This window comes from Typopeltis vanoorti, chromosome 7 (assembly GCF_054136105.1).
Source record: "Typopeltis vanoorti isolate ZY-2024b chromosome 7, IOZ_Tvanoo_1.0, whole genome shotgun sequence".
NCBI classification, from domain to species: domain Eukaryota; kingdom Metazoa; phylum Arthropoda; class Arachnida; order Uropygi; family Thelyphonidae; genus Typopeltis; species Typopeltis vanoorti.
Window position 1 is genome coordinate 147,113,786 of NC_143555.1, and position 23,987 is coordinate 147,137,772.

General features: G+C 38.8%; 1 protein-coding gene across 1 annotated transcript in view; it reads right to left on the reverse strand.

Moving 5' to 3' along the window:
- LOC150105174 (meiosis inhibitor protein 1-like) overlaps positions 1-23,987 on the reverse strand; it is a 190,137-nt gene that overhangs the window by 154,610 nt on the left and 11,540 nt on the right. Inside the window, exon 2 of the mRNA XM_090395131.1 lies at positions 17,077-17,182. Coding sequence (XP_090251257.1) covers positions 17,077-17,182 — 106 coding nt within the window. The remainder of the gene's footprint in view (positions 1-17,076; positions 17,183-23,987) is intronic.

Below are 23,987 nucleotides of genomic sequence, written 5' to 3' on the forward strand. Positions count from 1 at the left end.
GAATTTATGCTTGGTGAAGATATATTGTTGGAGGTGGAGGAAATAAGAGATCTGTGGGTGATACTGGATAAGGATTTGAAATTTAGGGGACACATACTCAAAGTGAAGACAACACAAAGGCTTCTCGGAATGATGCGGAGGACACTGACTTGTAGAAGTAGGGAGATTCTTGTTCCATTGTATAAGGCTTTGATTAGGCGACACATGGACTATTGTGCCCAGATTTGGTCACCTGATTTTCAGAAGGATGAAGAGATGTTGGAGAGGGTCCAGAGGTGACTGACTAAGGTAGTTTCTAACCTCTGGAATGTCGAGTATGAGGAAAGATTGAGAAGATGCAACTTGCAGGGTCTGGTGGACAGGAGGAGGAGGGGGAGAGTGACATGCCACTGATCACAGGCCTTCTTTTGGACTCTACTCCTGAATAAATTACTCTCTGATATCTCTCCATCAACCCTCCTATCCATCTGACCAACCCTATTTGGATTCTTTTGGATTGCCTTTTGAATGTGCAGTTAATTTCTTTTCATGCTCTGATTTAGATTTATTCACAATGCTTTGTGCAGAAAGCTAAACTAGTAGTTTCTCCTTTATATATTTCTCAACTTCTCTCACTCTTAATCTCATGATGTTCCTTCACATCATCTTCTCCTTATGGATCTCATCTTTAATAAGGTTGCACATCCATTTCACCCTCTATCCTGTTTGTTCTTCAGATATTGAGGCATTTAAGCATCTTTTCATTCTCATACATTGCTGATATCATGTAACCAAGGACAATATTTCCCTGATTTGGTCATAATATCTAGCTTTGTAGTTTAGCATGTAACCTGTCCTAAGTGAAACATCCATATAGTTATTAGCTACTTCCAGGAAAGTAAGGCATATTTGGGACACATCGATGGGATGCTGCATACTCTATGGGAGGAGTTATACTGGAGGAAGTAGGGGAGACAAGAGATCTAGGGTTGATGATTGATAGAAACCTGAAATTTATGGGACATATTGCAAAGGTAGTGAAGGTAACACAGAGGATTGATGCAATAATGAGAAAGACACTGACCTGCAGAGATAAAAGGGTTATCATTCCGTTGTATAAGACTCTGATCAGACCACACTTAGACTATTGTTCTCAGATCTGGTCCCCAGGATTTGAAGGGGATAAATTAACTATGGAAAGGGTACAAAGGCGGATAACAAAGATGGTGTCAGGACTGTACAATGTTAGTTATGAGGATCGGCTGATGGAGTGTGGACTGCAGAGTTTGGTGGATAGAAGAAGGAGAGTTGATATGATTGAGACTTTTAAACTGTTGAGAGGTGGTAACAGGGTTGACGCTGGGGAGTTCTTTCACGTGGTTGAACAGCGGGAAGGAGTCATGATAAGGGGCCATCCCTGGAAGTTACGAAAGGAAACTGTGAGAAAGAGGGTGAGGAGTTTCTTTGCATGGAGGGTGGTTGAACCATGGAATGCATTGCCCGATAAAGTGGTGAGAGTGAGAACGGTCAATGCGTTTAAGGAGTGGTATGAATAGGCTTTCTGTTTCCTAGGAGGGACCTCCCTTGATGAGGCTTGATAGACTTGTGTTTCTTAGAAAGGACCTCCCATGATGAGTCTTTTGACTCCATGGAGGCCTGAATAATAATAATAATAATGATCACTGTTACCAACTGCTGGTAAAACTGTCAGTCACCTTCTTAAATGAGTCGCCTTCTATTGCTATGATCAAATCTAACGCTCTCTGACTTGGAGTTCCCTCTTTCACATGCTGCTTGAGGAAGTTGTCTCACAAAAGCTCAATAAATTCTCTTTCATTCTTATCAGGAGATTTCTCCTCAACAAAATCAATGTTTTGATAAGTCACCCATAATGATTATTTGCTTAGGACCAATCAGGGTAAATTGAAAATGCATTTCTTCATTTCCACAGCAGAACCACCATATCTGTAGCAACAGCCCATTATACATTTCATCCTTTTCCTCCACCTCACACCAGATAGTCTCAAATTCACTGTTATGCGGAATGTTATTACTTTCATGTTTCTATCCTAACTGGACTTGTGTCATCTGATATCATTAGTAGTACTATCCCCTCTTCTCATTTCTTTTTTATAGATAAACACAATAAGAACAATACTTAAATTGCAAGTGGGTGACAATACGTGCTATCAACTGCAGGAGGATAACTCCATCTACATCTATTAGAATTCAAAGAAATAAATTTAAATAATTACAATTTTAAAAAACACAGGAATGAGGAGCGTTACTTAGGAAAATTGCGAGGCTTTATCAGAGTGATCTACAACTTTCTTTCCAGTATGTTTTCTTTCCCCCTAGACTCTCCGAAAAACAAATATCCTCCTCTCTGTTATTCTATGCTTTTCAGGATCCTTTATTTATTCATTTTCCTATTATGGGAAGACGGGGCATTCTGTGCAGATTCATCAACAAGAACATCAAGAGCATATTTTACTTCAAGAGTCAGATAACTCTGGTTTATCTAGCCATGCCTTATCCACCAGGTATAGAATTCACTAGAACAAAGCTAAAGTCATATGTAAAAGTTATTTTCTTCTTTAAAGATTATATAAAGAAAGTTGTGAAGCCCACATTCACAGTGGGAAAGTTGAAAAAAATCGTTTTTCATTGAGGTTTGCCTCAATTAAAATGAGTTTTTTCAACTGTCCCAATATTTTGGGAAGTCATTAAGTAATACCCATCTTCTTGAATGTATTAAAATTGTAATTATCTACATTTATTTCTTTGAATTCTAATAGTTGTAGATGGAATTATCAGTTGATAGCCTATTGTGCTTGCAATTCAAGTGTTGTTCATATTGTAGTTATCTCTTTTCAGTTGTATTGACAATGGCTAGAAAACCTAGCTGAAAATTCTACAAATCTTAAGTAATTTTTTCCTAATGTAAGTGTCATTCTGCTACTCTATTATTCTACTATAATTTTATCATCAGTAAATAATAATAATAACTACATGACAGCAAAGGAAAGGTATGATATTTTTATTATAGACAGAAAAGGATAAAAACGAGGTGGGCTGCTGTTGATGATAAAAAAAGGAGTTATGACCTTGGAAGACAGATAGATATATAAGGGACAAATAGTGGCAGAGGTTTGTGAAGCATTTATTGTCTGAGAGAATGAAAATAGAATGAAATACTTTGTCAGATGTTGCCTATAGACCTGAAAATGTAGAAGGTAATGATAAAATCATAAAGTTATCATAAAATGTATAGGCAAATTAGCCAGCAAATAGGAAAATCATCATAATCAAACCATAAGAGGTTTCGTGTGGCTTGGTTGGAAGGATCACGGTGCAGTGAGTTATTTTGAGAGAGCCTGTGTAGCTCAGTGGATGTGGCGTTTGCGCACCACGGCGCTTGGCCGCACGAAGGAAGACTTCGTTTCGAGTCTAGTCAGCGACTAGAGGAAATTTTTGGAGAGTGAATTTAGATTAAGAGTGACTGACCTGCACAGGGAGATAGATGAGTTGAAAGAGGAGGTGGAATGTCTTGTGAATGAGAGCAGAAGTATGAAAGATAAGATTAGGAGAATGGAAGAGATAAATGCAAGGCGAATCAGAGTAGGAGAGAGAGAGAATTTAGGGAGTATGAGTGAGAGGTATGGGGGTGCTAGAAGAGGAGAGAATGGAAACAGTAGAAGAGAGGGAATGAGAGAGAGGTATGGGAATGCTGGCAGACGAGAGGATGGAAACAGTAGGAGAGACGGAATGAGAGAGAGAGATATGGAAGTGCTAGAAGAGGAGAGAATGGAAACGGTAGGAGAGATGGAATGAGAGAGAGGTATGGGAATGCTAGAAGACGAGTGGATGGAAATAGTAGTAGGAGAGACAGAATGAGAGAGGGATATGGAAGTGCTAGAAGTGGAGAAAATGGAAACCGTAGGAGAGAGGGAATGAGAGATGTATGGGAGTGCTAGAAGAGGAGAGAATGGAAACAGTAGAAGAAAGAGGTATGGGAATGAAAGAAGAGGAGAGAATGGAAACAATAGGAGCAAGGGAATGGTAAGAGGTATAATGTATGGCGACTCAATGATCCGTGGTGTTCAAGATAGGATGTGTGAGGAGTGTTTGCCAGGAGGAACAATAGAAAGGGTGGCTATGGCAATTAAGAGAGGTGAAAGGGTGGATGAGATGATTGTGATGGTAGGAACGAATGACTTGAGTGGTAATGTAAGTTGGGCAGCGAGAGATATGAGATTTTTGCATGAGACTGTACGGAAGAAGACAGAGAGAGGAAAAATAGTGTGCTTGTTGCCTAGGTATGATAATGATGAGCTGAGCAGAAGAGCAGTGATATTGAATGGCATAATAGCGAGAATGTGTGACAAGAGAGGACTGGTATATGTGGATTCTTGGAGTGCATTTGAGGAAAGAGAGGAATTGTATGCGAGAGACCGTTTACATTTGAATGAGGAAGGACGTAGGCATCTGGAGAGATTGCTGTTCTGAACGAGTCAGTGTGTCCCAGGGAGGATGATAGCAGGGGTGGCCTCTTGTGGGAATGGATACTTGGGAGAAGGGAGACAATGTCAGGTAACACTGAGCCCAGTGGAGTCTAGAAGGGATAAAGCTGGGTATAGAAACAATGGCATTTATATGCTTTATACTAATGCCAGGAGTATCCGGAATAAGGGAGAGGAATTGGTGGCGCAGATAGCATCAGCCTGGCCAAAAATTATTGCGATCACTGAGACGTGGTTGACAGAAGGGGATATAACAACAGGAATAGAAGTCGCTGGGTATAGCATTTTTCGTCAGGATAGGAGGGGAAAGCGTGGTGGTGGGGTACTGCTTATGATAAGTGATGACCTATGTCCTCTAAGAGTGGAGAATTTGGAAGGAAGTGAGACAAATGATTTTGAGAGCGTATGGTGTGAGGTAGAGGTAGGCAAGACAGGATATTTAGTGGGGTGTTGCTACAGACCCAGGAGCGCAGAGGATGGGGACCAGGAGATGTTTAGACAGCTAAGTTTGGCAAGTGCAAGAAGAATGATTATTATGGGAGATTTTAACTTCAGTAGTATAAATTGGAGAGAGGAAGATGCATGTAGCAATAGGGGAATGGAATTTCTAGAATTCTTGAGGGACAAATGTCTTAGGCAACATGTAACAGAGGGAACAAGATGTTCAAAAGTTTTGGATTTGGTTATAGCATCAGAAGAGTTGATAATAATTGAGTTGACGTCTCTCCCACCAGTTGGAGAGAGTGACCATATGGTGTTGACTTGGAAAATGAATAGACATAACTATACATGATAAATAACGGAAAAACTCACGTAGAAATATTATTTAATAGTATAATTTTCGCCTGTGTGTCACAGGCATCTTCAATACAATTGAGCACAAAATTAAACACTAACTGACAATTCCAAAAAGCGCTACCTAAGTAGCTGGTGTAAGATAACTAAAAAGGTCAATAACTTTCCTAAAAAAAAAATAATAATACAATAAAAAGTTAGGAAAGATTAGCTGATTTGTAAAGTACTATCTCCCATAAAGGGGATAGACGTAAGCCGTCGGATCTGTTTAAGTTAGGAGAATGAAGTAGAGTTTCACATGCTTCTTTATAAAGGCGTTCCATGAGAAACTGACTTTTGTGAAGAACTCTTGTCTTTCTCCAATGAACTCTGTGTCTAGTGAAGATGGCATGTTCTGCAAGTCCAGACTTTTCAGGTTTAAAGTATTCAATATAAGATTGGTGTTCTTCTAGCCGAATGGAGGCAGATCTTCCCGTTTGTCCGAAATAACATAATCCACAAGAGCACGGAATCTGGTAGACACCTGGATGATTAAGATGTGGAAGCTTGTCCTTTGGAGAAGCGAGAAAGGTGGAGATTTTTCTAAACGGTCGAAAGGCAACAAAAATATTCAGTGGTTTTAAAATTTTTGCTATACGTTCACTGATGCCTTGTATATAAGGGATGGTAATGCGCGTTATTTCCTCTGTGTTTGAAGAGGGAGACATATTAAATCTACTCAAAGTTCTTTTAATGAAGCAATTCTTACAGCCATTAGATAGAAAAGAAGAAGTTTTGTTCTACAGACGATCTTTTACAGAAAGAAATACGATATATAACCTCTTCCTTTCTATCTAATGGCTATAAGAATTGCTTCATTAAAAGAACTTTGAGTAGATTTAATATGTCTCCCTCTTCAAACACAGAGGAAATAACGCACATTACCATCCCTTATATACAAGGCATCAGTGAACGTATAGCAAAAATTTTAAAACCACTGAATATTTTTGTTGCCTTTCGACCGTTTAGAAAAATCTCCACCTTTCTCGCTTCTCCAAAGGACAAGCTTCCATATCTTAATCATCCAGGTGTCTACCAGATTCCGTGCTCTTGTGGATTATGTTATTTCGGACAAACGGGAAGATCTGCCTCCATTCGGCTAGAAGAACACCAATCTTATATTGAATACTTTAAACCTGAAAAGTCTGGACTTGCAGAACATGCCATCTTCACTAGACACAGAGTTCATTGGAGAAAGACAAGAGTTCTTCACAAAAGTCAGTTTCTCATGGAACGCCTTTATAAAGAAGCATGTGAAACTCTACTTCATTCTCCTAACTTAAACAGATCTGACGGCTTACGTCTATCTCCTTTATGGGAGATAGTACTTTACAAATCAGCTAATCTTTCCTAACTTTTTATTGTATTATTTTTTTTTTTTTTAGGAAAGTTATTGACCTTTTTAGTTATCTTACACCAGCTACTTAGGTAGCGCTTTTTGGAATTGTCAGTTAGTGTTTAATTTTGTGCTCAATTGTAATGAAGATGCCTGTGACACACAGGCGAAAATTATACTATTAAATAATATTTCTACGTGAGTTTTTCCGTTATTTATTATGTATAGTTATGTCTACTCACGGTTTACCTCTTTTAAAATCTTAAATGAATAAACATGCAGGAGGATCAAAGAGACGGGAACTTATGTGGAATTATAAGGCAGGTGATTATAATAGTCTTAGACGTCAACTTCGGGAAGTTTCATGGAGGGAGGAATTGGAAGGCCGGGATATCACCAGTGCGTGGGAAATTGTGAAAGAATATTTGTTATCAGCAATGGTAAGTTGTATACCACGAGTGAAGAAGAGGATGCAATTTGGAGTAAAGTGGATGACAAACAATATTAAACAGGAATTGCATGCGAAAAAGAGGCTATGGAAGAGATATAAGGAGACAGGTGAAGAGATGCATGAGGAATATAAGACCCAGGCCAGAAGAGTGACTAGTGTGGTAAGGAAAGCGAAACTGGAATATGAGAGGAGATTGGCCCTAAGATCCAAAGAAAATCCTAGGGAATTTTTTAGCTATGTGGCCATTAGGAGGAGAAATGACTATGGAAGAATGATATTGTGGGATAAAAATGGGAACAGAGTGAATGATGGAGACGACAAATTGGAATTGTTCAATGAACACTTTATTGGAGTATTTCATCCTAGAGGAGTCAGTTTTAACGCTAGAGGGATAGGACTGGTTCGAGGTCTGGAGATACAGGAGGAGAGTGTGTTTCAGATACTGAGTACTCTGGATGTCAGTAAAGCTGTGGGACTGGATGATATTTCACCACGAATTTTGAGAGAATGTGCTAGGGAATTGACAGTACTTTTAACGTAGCTTTTCAATGAAAGTCTGGCTTTGGCAAAGGTGCCCAGGGAATGGAAGGAAGGTAAGATAGTGCCATTGCATAAGGGTGGTAACAGACTGGAAGTGTCTAATTATAGGCCAGTCTGTGTGTCATCAGCAGTTGTTAAGATCTTGGAGAAAGTAGTGAGGGACTGTATACAGCATTGGGCAGATGAGGGTAATGTTATCTGTCAGAATCAACATGGATTTGTGAAAGGACGCTCTTGTTTTAGCAATATGCTAGCCTTTTATAATAAAGTTACAAGAACATTAGATGAAGGAAAGGCATATACTGCAATTTTCTTAGACTTGGCGAAAGCATTTGACAGGGTGCCACATGATAAGCTGATATTTAAGTTGCAGCACATGGGTCTGGATGTCAGATTGGTCAACTGGATTCAGGATTGGCTGTCTGATAGGTATCAGAGAGTTGTGTATGGTGGAGCAGTTTCCAGGAGGCAGAGGGTTACAAGTGCGGTCCCACAGGGCTCAGTACTAGGACCTATATTGTTTAACCTTTATATCAATGACATAGCCAGTGGATTGCAGGGGGATATTCAGTTGTTTGCAAATGATGCGAAGCTGGGAAGGATTATTAGTAATAGTGCAGATGTGGTAGCCCTGCAAGAGGATTTAAATAAGCTAGATAGATGGGCAAATGAATGGGGGTTTTGGTTTAATGCAGCAAAATGTAAGGTCTTGAGGTTTGGGAAACATTGATGGGATGCTGCATACTCTATGGGAGGAGTTATACTGGAGGAAGTAGGGGAGACAAGAGATCTGGGATTGATGATTGATAGAAACCTGAAGTTTAGGGAACATATTGCAAAGGTGGAGAAGGTAACACAGAGGATTGCTGCTATTATGAGAAGGACACTGACCTGCAGAGATAAGAGGGTTATCAGTCCGTTGTATAAGTCTCTAATCAGACCACACTTGGACTATTGTTCTCAGATTTGGTCCCCAGGATTTGAAGGGAATAAATTAACTGTGGAAAGGATACAAAAACGGATGACAAAGATGGTTTCAGGACTGTACAAGGATAGTTATGAGGATCTGCTGAGAGAATGTGGACTGCAGAGTTTGGTGGATAGAAGAAGGAGAGGTGATATGATTGAGACTTTTAAACTGTTGAGAGGTGGTTACAGGGTTGACACTGGGGAGTTCTTTCGCTTGGTTGATCATCGGGAAGGAGTGATGACAAGAGGCCATCCCTGGAAGTTACGAAAGGAAACTGTGAGCAAGAGGGTAAGGAGTGGTTTCTTTGTGTGGAGGGTGGTTGAGCCGTGGAATGCATTGCCTGATGGAGTGGTGGAAGTGAGAACGGTCAGTGAGTTTAAAGAGTGGTATGATAGACTTTGTGTTTATCAGGGGGAGACCTCCCCTCGATGAGTCTTGACAGACTTTGTGTCTTGGGAGGGACCTCCCTCGACGAGTCTTTTGACTCCTTGGAGGTCTGAATGATAATAATAATAATAATAATAATAATCAAATTCATGATATGCACCCTCAGGGGATGTACAGGATAATTATGACAGTACTACATAAAAAAGTTACACCATTACTAACTTCCGATCAACAATTTTCCTCCAAATGCATCCATTATCTGTCAAGACTCCAACTTATCAGATCTTACATTTCTGTCTTTTAAGGCATTTTTATTGTATCAATCCATCTACGCCTTGGTCTTCCTCTGGAGCTTATTCCTGCGAACCTGCCAAAGAACACTTGTTTAGGTAATCTTTCCTTCCCCATTCTGTTTAAGTGGCCATACCACCTGACATTAGCTGTGCTAATACATTCCTGAATGCTAACAATGGCAAGTTCTTTGCTAATATCCTCGTTTTTTATATGATACTGCCAATGATGCCATCTGTTCAGTCCCCTAATCTCAGGAATCTCATATCCATGGTCTCCAGTCTTTAATCAAGTGTTTTATTTCTAACTCAGCTCTCAGATCCATAAGTTAAAATTGGTTTGAACACTGTCTTGTATACAGCTAATTTAATGTTTTGACTAATTTCTTTCTTATTCAATATAAATTTATTCAGCTGACTTCTAACCCATACCTGTTGAAAGTTTAATTTTCACTTGGTCAGACTATAATAAATTTAGTTTAATCCTTTATCCAACTGTGTGCAAACAAAGTTTGCGCCTGAAAGTATCTTCAGGACTGGGGTAAAGTGGTACAACACTGGGCAACTCCTTGCAAAGGTGGAGCAAGCTACCAACACTCCTATCTCAGTATCTCCCATAATGCAAAACACATCTCCTTGCGGACATGTATAATGTTATGCATTAAGGGAAGGGCCACTACCTAGACTAGTTTCGACCTTTATTGAGGTAGAATGGGGGTTCATATCTCATCACCATTGGCCTCTTTAGAGTCAAAAAGTTGTGCTGAGAACCAGCTTTGATAGTAAGAGAGGAGTAGAAAAGATAGAGTTGATAGTAGTAGGTAATAGCAGTAGTAGGTAGCTAAAAGAGGCCTCAGTCGATCTACTTGGCCACACTCAAGAGTCATTGCCAAGCAGATCTCTGACATTTCCTTTCTCCATCCGTTATTTTCAGCTCTCGACGGCCAGTCATCTCTTCAGATGTCTGGCCGGCGAAAGGAGTGAAAAACAAATGAAAGATGACACTTAAAAAGAAGAACTGAGAAAGGACACAAGAAGTTACATATCACTAATAGCAAAGACAAAATGAAAAAAAAACAACAACAACAACTGGGTGACATGAAAGACCAATTTAAACTGAGGAGAGTGGGGGAAGAGCCTGGCCTGGGTGATGCAGCCCACAAGGAGCTGCACTGCCTTGGTGTAAGCCTTCACAGCCCAGGTTCTCAGGATACCCCCCTCCTGTGTGGACAAAATTTAAACGGAAACAAAACTTAAAAAAAGGAAAAGTTTTTTTTTTTTTTTTTTTTTCCCCCCCTGGCAGATCGATACTAGGAGTCGACTGACTTGTTAGGTGAGGTTTAAATCCTCCTGCTGTCTATTGTTGTGGGTTTTAATGATGAGATCTGCTAATTTGTCTCGACGGATGTGATTTAGCATGTAGAGGCCTCTGTGCAGTGCTAGTCCCATGCGTCCTCTGCATCGATAAAATCATTGATCTCTTCAGGAGTGATTTCATCTATATTATCGACAAACACATCGTTCCATTCTGCACTGACGACTCTTGGCCCGTTTTGTCCTGTGAGTATCAGTTGAATGTCTCCGAATATTTCTATTGCTGTTCGTAGTATCGTCTCCTCCTTGGGGAAGTCTTTTAAGAGATGCAATATGCATTGGCCTTTGCATGAGGGAACTTTGTGGGTTCTGAAGTTGACTTTATTTTTCCAACTTCAGCTGGTTTTGGTTTTTTTATATTTACTTCTTCAGGGCTGGCTGGCCTCTTTTGTGTGGTTTCTGCATTGTTGATTTCCATATCTACTGCCTCCGTGTCCTCGTCTACTGTGACTGCAGTGATAGTTCCATTTTGTTGGTGCTGCTGGTTATTTTCGGTTGCTACATTTGTAGTGGCGGCTTGCTCAGTGGCTGGTTCTTTCTGCCTTTTATCTTTCCTGGTTGTAGGTTTCTCTATTGGTGTATTTGACAGTGTTTCAGACATGGTGGCATGATTCTTTGTTGTTGTTCCCTCATGCGTGGCCTTCAGGGTAGGGAACTCATTCGGTTCTGCGCCAATGACATTTTTGGCTGTTGCTTCCGTGTTGGGCATAATACTGCCTCCCAATTTTTCGGCCAGGTTTCTGTCCGGACAGGTGTCCACCTTATGGCCGTTAGTGCCGCATTTTAAGCATGCTGACTGGCACTGTGCTACTGTATGGCCTGCTGTTAGGCAGTTCTTGCATTTTAACTTCGGGCACTGGGCCCCTAGATGAGTGAGGGCGGCGCATCTAAAGCATTACCTCTTTACTCCAGGGTAACTCACCATTACCCTGGCCGATCCTATCTTGACGAAATTCGGAATTTCTGCCTTCATCATGATGGAAAAGGTGACTTCACCAGATTTCCATTGTGGGATCTCAGCGTCCGTGCCAATTTCGATATCCCACACGGCTCCCCATTTCGAGAAGACTTTAGTTATGATGTTAGTGTCTTCTTCTAGATATTCAAGCAGGAAACGATCTATTCTTACTCTTTTGGCAAAGCTTCCTACCACAAAAGGTTGAAAAATTTTTGCCTCGCACTCGACTCCTTTCAGAAGTTTTTCTCTAGTTGCAGCGTTTTTGCATACAGCTTGAAACCTCCCCCCCCCCATAAGGGGTGAAACCGGAAATATTGTCTGCCCCGACGCAGTCAATAATAGCCCTCACAAACGTCCTCTGATGAAAATACCAGTATCTATTTCGAACCCGAGGGTTCTCACCCTCGATAAAACCGAAGCCATTATTTAACGAAAGAAAGGAAGAAGACTTTCCTTTCTGGAAAACTGTTGCTGGAATCCGCTGGAACAGGCTTGAAGAAGGACTGGAACATGGAGCTTTCATCAGTGGAAGCTAGGGTCTCTTCAGTGGGAGCCAGGCCCAAGTGGAGATACCAAGGCAGAAGCATTAGCAAGGTCATCTCCTCCTATAGGAGCTGCCAAACGGTGTGCCACCTTTTTATTAAATTACTCTGGATTTAGAGAAAGATGTTGAAAGTTTATTTTTCACTTGGTCAGACTATAATAAATTTAGTTTAATCCTTTATCCAAGTGTGTGCAAACAAACTTTGCACCTGAAAGTATCTTCAGGACTGGGGTAAAGTGGTACAACACCAGGCAACTCCTTGCAAAGGTGGAGCACTGAAGAAACCTCAATAAAGGTCGAAACTAGTCTGGGTAGTGGGCCTTCCCTTAATGCATAACATTATACATATCCGCAAGGAGATGTGTTTTGCATTATGAGAGATACTGAGATAGGAGTGTTGGTAGCTTGCTCCACCTTTGCAAGGAGCTGCCCGGTGTTGTACCACTTTACCCCAGTCCGGAAGATACTTTCAGGGCAAACTTTGTTTGCACACACTTGGATAAAGGATTAAACTAAATTTATTCTAACCCATACCATCTTCACTAACTGTGTTGTCTATATCCATATTTAATTTGCCATCTTCATTAAAATATGCCTAAATAGCTGAAATGTTTTACTTGTTCTATAGGTATCCTGTACTGTTCAGGATACAGTTCAAGTTTTCAAAGGGTGATCGTTATGGGTGATGTTAATTATGGATGACGACACAGCATCTGGAAGGAAAGAAAATTCATTTCTAGAGTTTTTGAAGGACAACTACTTCAGGCAATATATAACAGAGAATACTCAAAGATTTAGGGTATTGGATTTGATCAGCTCATTAGAGTATATTATAAATGAGATATCAAATCTCCCTCCCATTAGTGAAAGTAACCATGAAGTCATTACCTGGGTGGTTGTCAGCATGTGAGGTCTTCTGTAAAAAAAGGATATATGTGGAACTGCAAGGTTGGTGATTACAGGAGAGAGCTTACAGCTATCACGTGAACCAAAGAATTGGGTGGAAATAAGATCAATGCTACTTAGGTGATATTCAAGATTTATATATAGCAGAAGGAATGTCTAAATGTATTCCGAGGGTCAGAAGGTTAAATAAGGTAGATATGAAATGGATGAATGCAGAGAAGTATTCAATATAAAGGAAGAAGGCATTATTGTTGTGTCCTGAATATTCAAAATTTGGGACAAAAGATTATTTTATTCAGGATCAACTATCTTTAATTGTAGGTAGAGAATGTTGTGCTTTGGCAAGGAAATAAAAATGTACATTATAATTTTAAGGCAAAACTGAAGAAATGTTTAGCATAAGAAATGTGAGACTTAACCTTTGTACAGAGTCAAATAGAGGAATTTATATAAGATTATAATTTAATTAGAGTATCCCATTCTATGTATTGTATGAAAGCAAGTTGAGTGTAAGCTAAAGTCCAAGGGTCACACTTTAGCCGTCCAGTATAACGTATGGCCTAAGGGAAAGAGAAATTATAAGGAAAGTGAAGCGAGAATGCATTCTCGGAAGAATGCCACGTGCACGTGGATGAGTGCCGTGTGGTAAAAAACGTAGCTAAGCGCGAGAATCTCTGAGAAAAAAGGGGAAGAATATGAGGGTCAATCCCCCCACACACACACGGGGCTTTTTGGTTTTCCTGTTTCCTGCACTCGTGGATGTTGGCTTGCACTCTCTGCCAACGTGAAGAGTCCAGGTCAGCCGTAGAAGTCATGAGAGGCCTATCGATGTTTGCGAGGCAAGGCTAGCTATCTCTTCATAACAGAGTAGCTAAGCCATATTGAGTGACCGGTAATCTAGATGTGTGCCTGCAGTACCAGAGAAAGTCCAGAGCGGCACATCACCTTATCGACTAGGGGAACCAGGCCGTGCTGTTATTGTAAGTGATCTGGAGAATCGCAGAACGAAGGCCTTGATGTGCAGACAAGGCTGATGATAGAACAGAAAATCATTCCATGGGATGGTAACGTAGAATGTTAAAGTATCTGATTTCCAATTAAAGATCTGAAGTGAACTCTATAGGTTAATTTGTGTATGGACATGCTGTAGAGAACTTTAGAGATTATCCCAATTTGGCAGTGACCTGTCCCTGTTTTGAAGAATGTCTCCCTAGAAGGGATCTGTATGTGAGATAACTGAGATATATTGTGAGATATGAGCAGTGATCAGAGAGTGATTGAAGATAATGTTAAATCAAGCCAGAAGTTTGTATGTTTATAGAAAAACTGTGGATCTAGTTATTATGCATGTATTCTTGTGTTAGTAATGATATCAGAATTTTACTAGGAAAGTGATTAAGTTAACCATGTACTTTAATTTTCTCATGTATATCTTTTAAACCTAAATAAACATGTTTTATAGCATTCGCCTGAATCTAGCCCATCTTATGAATTCAAATAGCCACTCATAAAATTATTATCGAACCTAGCGGGAGGGATATATGAATATAGTTTGATTTTCCAGACCACGACTGCATGCGGAGACAAAGTGAATTGAGATTAGTTGAATTACTGTTAGAAAGTTCATCACTGTGTAATACTCTGAGAGAGCCATGGATAAGAGTCTCATCTATCCTATGTATTGGCTGGCGCAGCAAAAATATAAATTCATCAATATTTAACAGGCGGACTGTCTTAGAGGTTATATTTTAAGGCCTTGTCTCATACTTTGACAAAACACTTATGAATGAAAGAATTACACGTGACTAAACTTAAGAACAGCCTGAATTTTAGTTTGTTTAAGGATAGGAGGGTGATAGCTGATTTGCTAAATTTATTGGAAACTATTACAGAAGGTAGAAGGGAAATTAACTGTGTATGAGTGAGTAGTGAAACATACAAATATATATATATATAATAAAAAGGAAGGTATATAACATTATGGAGGCAACATAAGATGATTGGTAATAATCAGTTCCATGAGTAATACAAAGAACAATGGAAAAAAAAAAAAAGGTAACTCAGTTGGTAACAAAGGTGTAAGCAGCAGTTAGCTAATGAAGCCAAAAAGACCTAATGGAGTTCTTTTAATATATAGCCAGCAGAAAAAAAAATTATTATGGAAAGAGTACACTGATTGAAAAAAATGATAAAAGGATATAGTTGAGATATTAAATGAGCATTTCATAAAGATATTTCATTCTTGTGAATGTGACATCATGCAAAATTTGAGAGAAGTAAAGAGGAGGAAGACAATAATGCTGAGTGAAAACAAGAGATATATGGGGAACTGAGCAAACGTCATGTTAATAAGGCTATGGAACTTGATGATATATCATTGAATATTATGAGGGAATGTGCCAGGGAGTTAATATTTGTTTAATATGAGTCTTACACTGAGTAAAGTCCCAAAGGAGTGGAAGGAAAGCTAGATTGTACTGCTTCATAAGGGAATTGACAGAACTCAAACCTTCAAAATTATAGGACAATCTGTTTGTCAGGTGTTGTGGTTAAAGTGTTGGAGAGGATAGTGAGAACCATTGCATGATATCAAATTTGTGTTGTCCATCAAAGAGAATACTACTGTGATGGACAACACAAATTTGCTAAAGGAAGATCATGTTTTAGCATCTCATTACAATGAGGTGACAGTGCTTTAGATGAGGGAGATGGATACACATTAGTATATTTGGATTTTACAGAGGATTTTGATAGATTGCCACATAAGTTGATAGTTAAACTAGAGCAGATGGGTTTAGATATTAGATTACTCCATTGAATTAGAGATTGGCTGTCTGATAGGTATTGGCAAGTTGTGCATAGGAGAGCAATATCCAAGAAGGGGAAAATCACTTGTGGTGTGTCTCAAGGGTCTGTTTTAGGGCCACTGCTGTTTAACTTGTATGTTAATGATATTGGGGAAGGTTTAAATGGAGATATTCAGTTGTTTGCAGATGATGTAAAGTTGGGAAGAACTATGAGAAGTAGAGCAGGTGTTGTGGCTTTACAAGAGGACTTGAATAGGTAAGTGAATGAGGACAGTATTGAGGTTGCTGGTTGAATGTTGCAAAATGTAAGGTTTTAAAATTTATTTTTAAAACCTTACATTGGAGGAAATAAGTGATCTAGATATGATGGTGGATAGGGATCTAAAATTCAGAGAACACACTGCTAAAGTTGTGAGGACAATGCAACAAGTTCTGGAAATGATGTGGAGGACACTGACTTGTTGAAGTAATGTTTTATACTGCTTTCATTATATAATATATAATGAAATTATATATTAATTATATAATATATATATATATATATATATATATATATATATATATATGTGTGTGTGTGTGTGTGTGTGTGTGTGTGTGTGTGTGTGTGTGTGTGTGTGAACTACTATGCATGGATTTGGTCACATAGTTTTCTTCAAAAGAAGTATTAGAAGGGGTCCAGACTAAGGTGGTTTCTGGTCTCTTGAATGTTGAAATATGAAGAAAAGTTGAGCAGATGCAATTTATAGTCTTGTGGATAGGTGAAGGAGCTGTATAAGAAGTGTGAATAAATGAGTGAGAAGAAGGTTTTTTGCATGAAGAGTGGTGAATGATTGGAATGCATTGCCTCAGATTGTGGTGTCTGCAGAGAATGTGAATGTATTTAAGGAATAACATGATATGTTTATGACATTGTTGTGAATGACCTTCAGTTGGTTACTAGATTAATGGTGGTCTGATATGCTACATAGGTATATAAGAAACTTACTAGATATTATGAGACCCAAGGTCTCTAATATGTCTATGAAGCATATCAGACATCCATTATATCCATTATGCTGGTAACTATAACAACATTTTAAAAAATTCTTTTAGGCATTAATTCTGAAATGTAAATGCCATGCATGTATAAAAAAAATAATAATTCTTAGAAGAAAAATTAATAATTTAATGTACCTACCATTATCACATAAAAGTAATTTTATCAGCTCTGGTATTCCCTGCAATAACTGACCAAGAATATATAAGTTACTTAAACTTTTCTGGTAGTTACATTCTTCTTTAAGCTAAAGTTTAAAAAAATATAAATGAATAAATAAAAACTTTAAGGAATTTATCTGGACAAATGCTTACAAACATGAAATGGATGATAATTTATTATTGTTATTATTATTATTACGTGATCCCCCTCCAAAGGGTCCAAGAGAAAGCACTCTACTCCTCTGCTACAAATATCTGTCTCCCCCTACTATTTAGTTCTCCTACTACACATAATTACCATCAATGCCATCTACCATCCATCACTACTACTACTACCAACAACACTATTTTTTTCTCTGTAAATTGCATGTATTATGCAGGCAAGTGCTGATGCACAGAATTAAAAACCTCAGTTTCCAGAAAAAAAAAACTTGCTAGTTATTTCATATGTTACTCATTTCTATGGAGATGCCATCTACCATCCATCACTACTACTACTACCACCAACAACACTATTTTTTTTCTCTGTAAATTGCATGTATTATGAAAGCAAGTGCTGATGCACAGAATTAAAAACCTCAGTTTCCAGAAAAAAAAACTTGTTAGTTATTTCATATGTTACTCATTTCTATGGAGATAATCTTTTTCAGTATTCTATATATTACTATATTAAACTGTACTAGACAAGAAATTATATTCTTGTTTTAATATTTTACATAAGCATGACCAAACAAAAGTTTACATGTGAAGTATTTTTGCCACTAGTTAGTGAAAATAATATCAAAATACTCAGATTTCCTAAGTATCCCATAATGCACAGCATACACCTCCTTTGAGACATGTATATTGCTTTGCATTATGGGAAGCTTAGTCATGAGGATACCTCATATGCAAACTTTGTTTGCTTGCTTACACTTGGATAAAGGATTAATGCAAGAATATAAAGTAGTATATGGGGTGTGTGAATCTGCAAGATTCAAGGTAACCAGTGGTGTGCCTCAACGATCAGTCCTTGGTCCATATTATTATTATTATTATTATAATTATTCAGGCCTCCATGCAGTCAAAAGATTCATCATGGGAGGTCCTTCCTAAGAAACACAAAGTCTATCAAGACTCATCGAGTGCAGGATCCTCCTACACTCAATACAAAGTCTATCATTCATACCACTCCTTAAACTCATTGACCGTTCTCGCTCTCACCACGCCATCAGGCAATGTATTCCATGGTTCAACCACCCTCCATGCAAAGAAGCCACTCCTCACCCTCTTGCTCACAGTTTCCTTTCGTAATTTCCAGGGATGGCCTCTTGTCATCACTCCTTCCGGCTGTTCAACCAAGCAAAAGAACTCCTAAGTGTCAACTCTGTAACCACCTCTCAACAGTTTAAAAGTTCAATCATATCACTTCTCCTTCTTCTATCCACCAAACTCTGCAGTCCACATTCCCTCAGCCGATCCTCATAACTATCATTGTACAGTCCTGAAACCATCTTTGTTATTCGCCTTTGTACCCTTTCCACAGTTAATTTATCCCCTTCAAATCCTGGAGACCAAATCTGAGAACAATAGTCCAAGTGTGGTCTGATCAAGATCTTATACAATGGAATGATAACTGTTTTATCTCTGCAGGCCAGCATCCTTCTCATTATTGCAGCAATCCTCTGTATTACCTTTACCACCTTTGCAATATGTCCCCTAAATTTTAGGTTTCTATCAATCATCAACCCCCAGATGTCTTGTCTCCCCTACTTCCTCCAGTATAACTCCTCCCATAGAGTATGCAGCATCCCATCAATGTTTCCCAAACCTCAAGACCACATTTTGCTGCATTAAACCGACACCCCATTCATTTGCCCATCAATCTAGTTTATTCAAATCCTCTTGTAGGGCTGCTGCATCTGCACTATTACTAATAATCCTTCCCAGCTTTGCATCATCTGCAAACAACTGAATATACCCTTGCAATCCACTGACAATGTCATTGACATAAAGGTTAAACAAAATAGGTCCCAGTACTGAGCCCTGTAGGACCCCACTTATAACCCTCTGCTTCCTTGAAACTGCCCCACCATACACAATTCTCTGATACCTATCGGACAGCCAATCCTGAATCCAGTTGACCAATCGGATATCGAGACCCATGTCCTGCAACCTAAATATCAGTTTATCATGTGGCACCCTGTCAAATGCCTTCACTAAGTCTAAGAAAATGGCAGTATATGCCTTTCCCTCATCTAATGCTCTTGTAACTTTATCATGAAAGACTAGCATATTGCTAAAACAAGAGTGCCACTTCACAAATCCATGTCGACTCTCACAGATAACATTACCCTCATCTGCCCAATGCTATATATGGTCCTTCACTACTTTCTCCAAGATCTTGCTAACTACTGACGACACACAAACTGGCCTATAATTAGACACTTCCAGTCTGCTACTGCCCTTATGCAATGGCACTATCTTACCTTCCTTCCATTCCATGGGCACCTTTTCCGCAGCAAGTCTGGCTGCGGAAAAGGTGCCCATGGAATGGAAAAGCCAGGTCAAAGGCACTGTCAGTTCCCTAGCACATTCTCTTGTGGTGAAATACCATCCAGTCACACAGCTTTACTGACATCCAAAATACTCAGTATTTAAAACACACTCTCCTCCTGTACCTCTAAAACTCGAACCTGCCCTATCCCTCTTGCATTAAAACTGATTCCTCCAGGATGAAATACACCAATAAAGTGTTCATTGAACAATTCTACTATGACCTCTGCATCAGTCACTCTATTCCCATTTTTATCCCACAATATCATTCTTCCACAATCATTTCTCCATCTACTGGCCACATATCTAAAAAATTCCCTACGATTTTCTTTGGATCTTAGGGCCAATCTCCTCTCATATTCCTGTTTCGTCTTCATTACCATACTAGTCACTCTTCTGGCCTGTGTCTTATACTCTTCATGCATCTTCTCTTCACATATCTCCTTATATCTCTTCCATAGCCTCTTTTTCGCATGCAATTCCTATTTAATATTATTTGTCGTCCACTTTACTCCAAATTGTGTCCTCTTGTTCACTCGTGGTATACAACTTACAATTGCTGCTAACAAATATTCTTTCATAATTTCCCACGTACTAATGATATCCCAGCCTTCCAATTCCTCCCTCCATGAAACTTCCCCAAGTTGACGTCTTAGACTATTATAATCACCTGCCTTATAATTCCACATACGTTCCCGTCTCTTTGATACTCTTGCATGTCTATTCATTTTCCAAGTCAAAACCCTATTGTCACTCTCTCCAACTGGTGGGAGAGATGTTTTCTGAGTTATTATCAACTCTTCCGATGCTATAACCAAAACTAAAACTCTTGAACCACTTGTTCCCTCTATTACATGTTGCCTAAGACATTTGTCTCTCAAGAATTCTAGAAGTTCCATTCCCTTATTGCTACATGCATCTTCCTCTCCCCACTTTATTCTACTGTAGTTAAAATCTCCCATAATAATCATTCTTCTTGCACTTGCCAAACTCAACTGTCTGAACATTTCCTGGTCCCTGCCCTCTGTGCTCCTGGGTCTGTAGCAACACCCCACTAAATATTCTGTCTTACCCACCTCTACCTCACACCATATGCTTTCATGTTATGTAATCTGTACATTAATGACATTGGTTGGATTTGACATGTGACATACAGATATTTGCTGATGATGCAAAGATAAGTAGGGTAATTAGGAGTGCTGCTGATAAGCAGTACTTGCAGAATGATTTTAAAAGTCTGGATTTGTGGGCATGTGAAAATGGCTGTCAATACAATGTTAATTAATGTAAAGTCATGCACTTTGGGTTTATTAGATATCTGTCGTATTATATTGATGGATTATGCTTGAAGAAACTGATGAGGCTAGGGATCTTGGAGTTTTAGTAGACAGGAAGTTGAAGGTCAAGGGTCATATAGCAAAAATTGTAAATACAACTCAGAGAATAATGGCAATACTGAAACGAACCTTCACATGTAAAGATAAGGAAGTTATTTTGCCTCTTTAGAAGGCCTTTATAAGACCTCACTTGGACTATTGGGCCCAGGTCTGGTCTGGTCTCCTGGTTTCCGTGGTGATTCTGATACAGTGGAGAGAGTGTCAAAATGATATCAAGATTGTGAAATACAGATTATGAAGACGGATTGAGAATTTGTAGGCTGCAGACACTAGCAAACAGGAGAAAGAAGGGTGATATGATTGAGACTTACAAACTTCTGAATGGGTTATACAGTATTTCGGTAGATGGAATTTTTCATTTTATGGAGGTTTGGGAAAGGACACAAGGCATCCATGGAAGTTGAGAATGAATGCTGTCAAGAAGGGGACTAGGGCTAGATTTTTCTCTAATAGAGTAGTGCACGATTGGAAGGGACTGCTGTTGAATGTTGTGAGTGCAAGCAGTGTGAATAAATTCAAGAATAAGTATGATATCTGGTGTGTGTCATTCTCGATGAGTTCCTGACTCCCTAAAAATCTCTCTTAATAATGATAATAATTTCTTTTCTAGCATAATTTACTTTATTATCAGGCTGGGAGAAAGAAAAAACTTTCTTCAAATATTACAAACCACTATCACTATTATTTCTCTATTTATTAAATAATAGCAATATTAGTATTACTACTACTACTACTACTGTTGTTACTATTTTCTAGCCTTATTGGCCTTATGGACAGCATCTCCACTCTTTATGCTGTGGATTGGATACAGTATTCAGTATAAGATGCATCATATACTGTATCTTAGTTGATGAATATCTTTAGGTTACCTGTTGCGACACCACCAACACCACCACCTCACTCACTGGAGGCCTGAAAGTGGCTTCAATACCAGCTTTATCTCTCAAGTAGATGGTTCCACTGTAATCCAACCCTGATACCCAGTGATAAGCTGCCAAAAGCTTAACCAGTTCAGATTTAAAGGATATGCCACAATTCTCAATTCTATTTGCTTTAATAGTATGCTTTTGCTTTCCATATGTGTAATTATTTCATTGCTATTACTGTTATTGTTACATGGCACCTTCAAGAAGTCCAAGGACTCATTATGTAAGTCTACTCTATTCGGTGGCATAGTTAGGGGGTGGAGGGGGGAAGAGGGGGGGAAGTCTGCCCCGGGTGGCACTTTTTTTGGAGGTTTTCATGTGAGACAATTTTATTTTTCGATGATTCTTTTATTTATGTTAATTAGTAATTTTTATTACTTAATTAGTAATTAGTTTTTATCAACTATACTTACAACTAAAATAAATAAAATATATATATAACAAAACCGTTACATTTCCCTATCATACTATAATTCAAATTCTTAAAAATAAAACATATGGCACGCGATTGAGAACCATTCAGGACGAGTTTATAGAAATTTTGGAAGAAAAAGTAAGAAGAAAAGTTATCGAGTAAGTAAAAGAAACAAAGTATTTTTCTATGATATTCAACAGTGCCCCTGATATTCTCATAAGGATCAAATGAGCCAAGTTTTACCCTACGTTATGATCAATGGAAATAAAGTGAAGGTTGTGGAATCATTTTTTGATTTCATTGAAACAAAAGGTAAAACTGCCGAGAATATTTCAACTATGATTTTGCAAAAATTAGAAAAAAACAACAGAATTGATATTCAGAATTGTAGAGGTAACCATTCGGTTGGCCTGGCTGGCCGAATGGTTAGCGTATCCGCTCTCCAGCCAAAAGGTTGCAGGTTCGAATCCCGCTGTGGGCATGGATGTTTGTGATTGTCTGTGAAAATACTAGTGGTGGTAGTGGGTGGTAGATGATGTTGGTGTAGATAATCATGGTAGTTGCAGTTCGTTCATTGAGTGGTGGACACAGAGAGTTGTAGAGTAGGTACACTCTCTCGATGAGTCCATGGACTCCCTGGAGATGTCACGTAATAATAATAATAATAATGCTGTGATGGCTGGTCAACATACTGGCGTTCAGAGATGCATCGAGGAAATTAATGGAAAAGCAGAATTTCTCACATGTACAAATCCCTCGCTGAATTTGGCAAGTGTACATGCAGCTACTGTTGCTGTGAATTCAGATACTTTTTTTTTTTGGAAATGTGGAGCATTTGTTCACGTTTTTTTTTTCTTCCTCAACCCATCGCTTAGATACTTTTGAGTTCAGTCACTGATCAAAGTGTCAAGCGTGTAGTAGAATCTCAGTGGATTTTCATGGGGAGATGCTGTGAGTGTTGTAAAAAAATTTCTTAAAAATCTTAAGTGCTGTAGAACATTTAACTAGTGAAGAAGAAAATAGAGTTACTAGGTCAGATGCTCGCGTGTTCCTTGTTGCGTTGCAATAGTTTTCCTTCCTGCTTTTCTGGTGGGAATCCGTCCTTTTAGAAATTAACGACACACACACACACACGTCTACCTCCAAACCAAAGGATTGAATATACAATAATGACATAAACCTCTAGGCTTTAAAAGTATTTTTAACTGAAAATAGGGATGAATTAGTTAACAATTCAGTAGCTTACGTCAAAGAAATTTGTGATGATCTGGGGATAGTCATGGGTGTAGAAAAAAGAAAATGATGGCAGGTGAAGAATCACGAGAAGCTGAATTGTCATACGAAACGAAGTTGAGGAGAGAAATGTGTTTTCACTGGACAGAGTGATCCAAGAAATCACCATGTCATTTCAACAGCTTCATGTTCTTGCTGAAAAATATGCCTTCCTTACTTCATTGAATCTTTTGAATGATAAATACGAATGTCAACTAAATCATGATTTAGTGTTTCATGAGGATAGAAGGGGAAGGGAGGGGGAGTGCTATTGATGATAGAGAAAGAGTTATGTCCATACAAGGTAGAGATGCTAGAGGGAAATAGGGCCAGTGGTTTTGAGGAA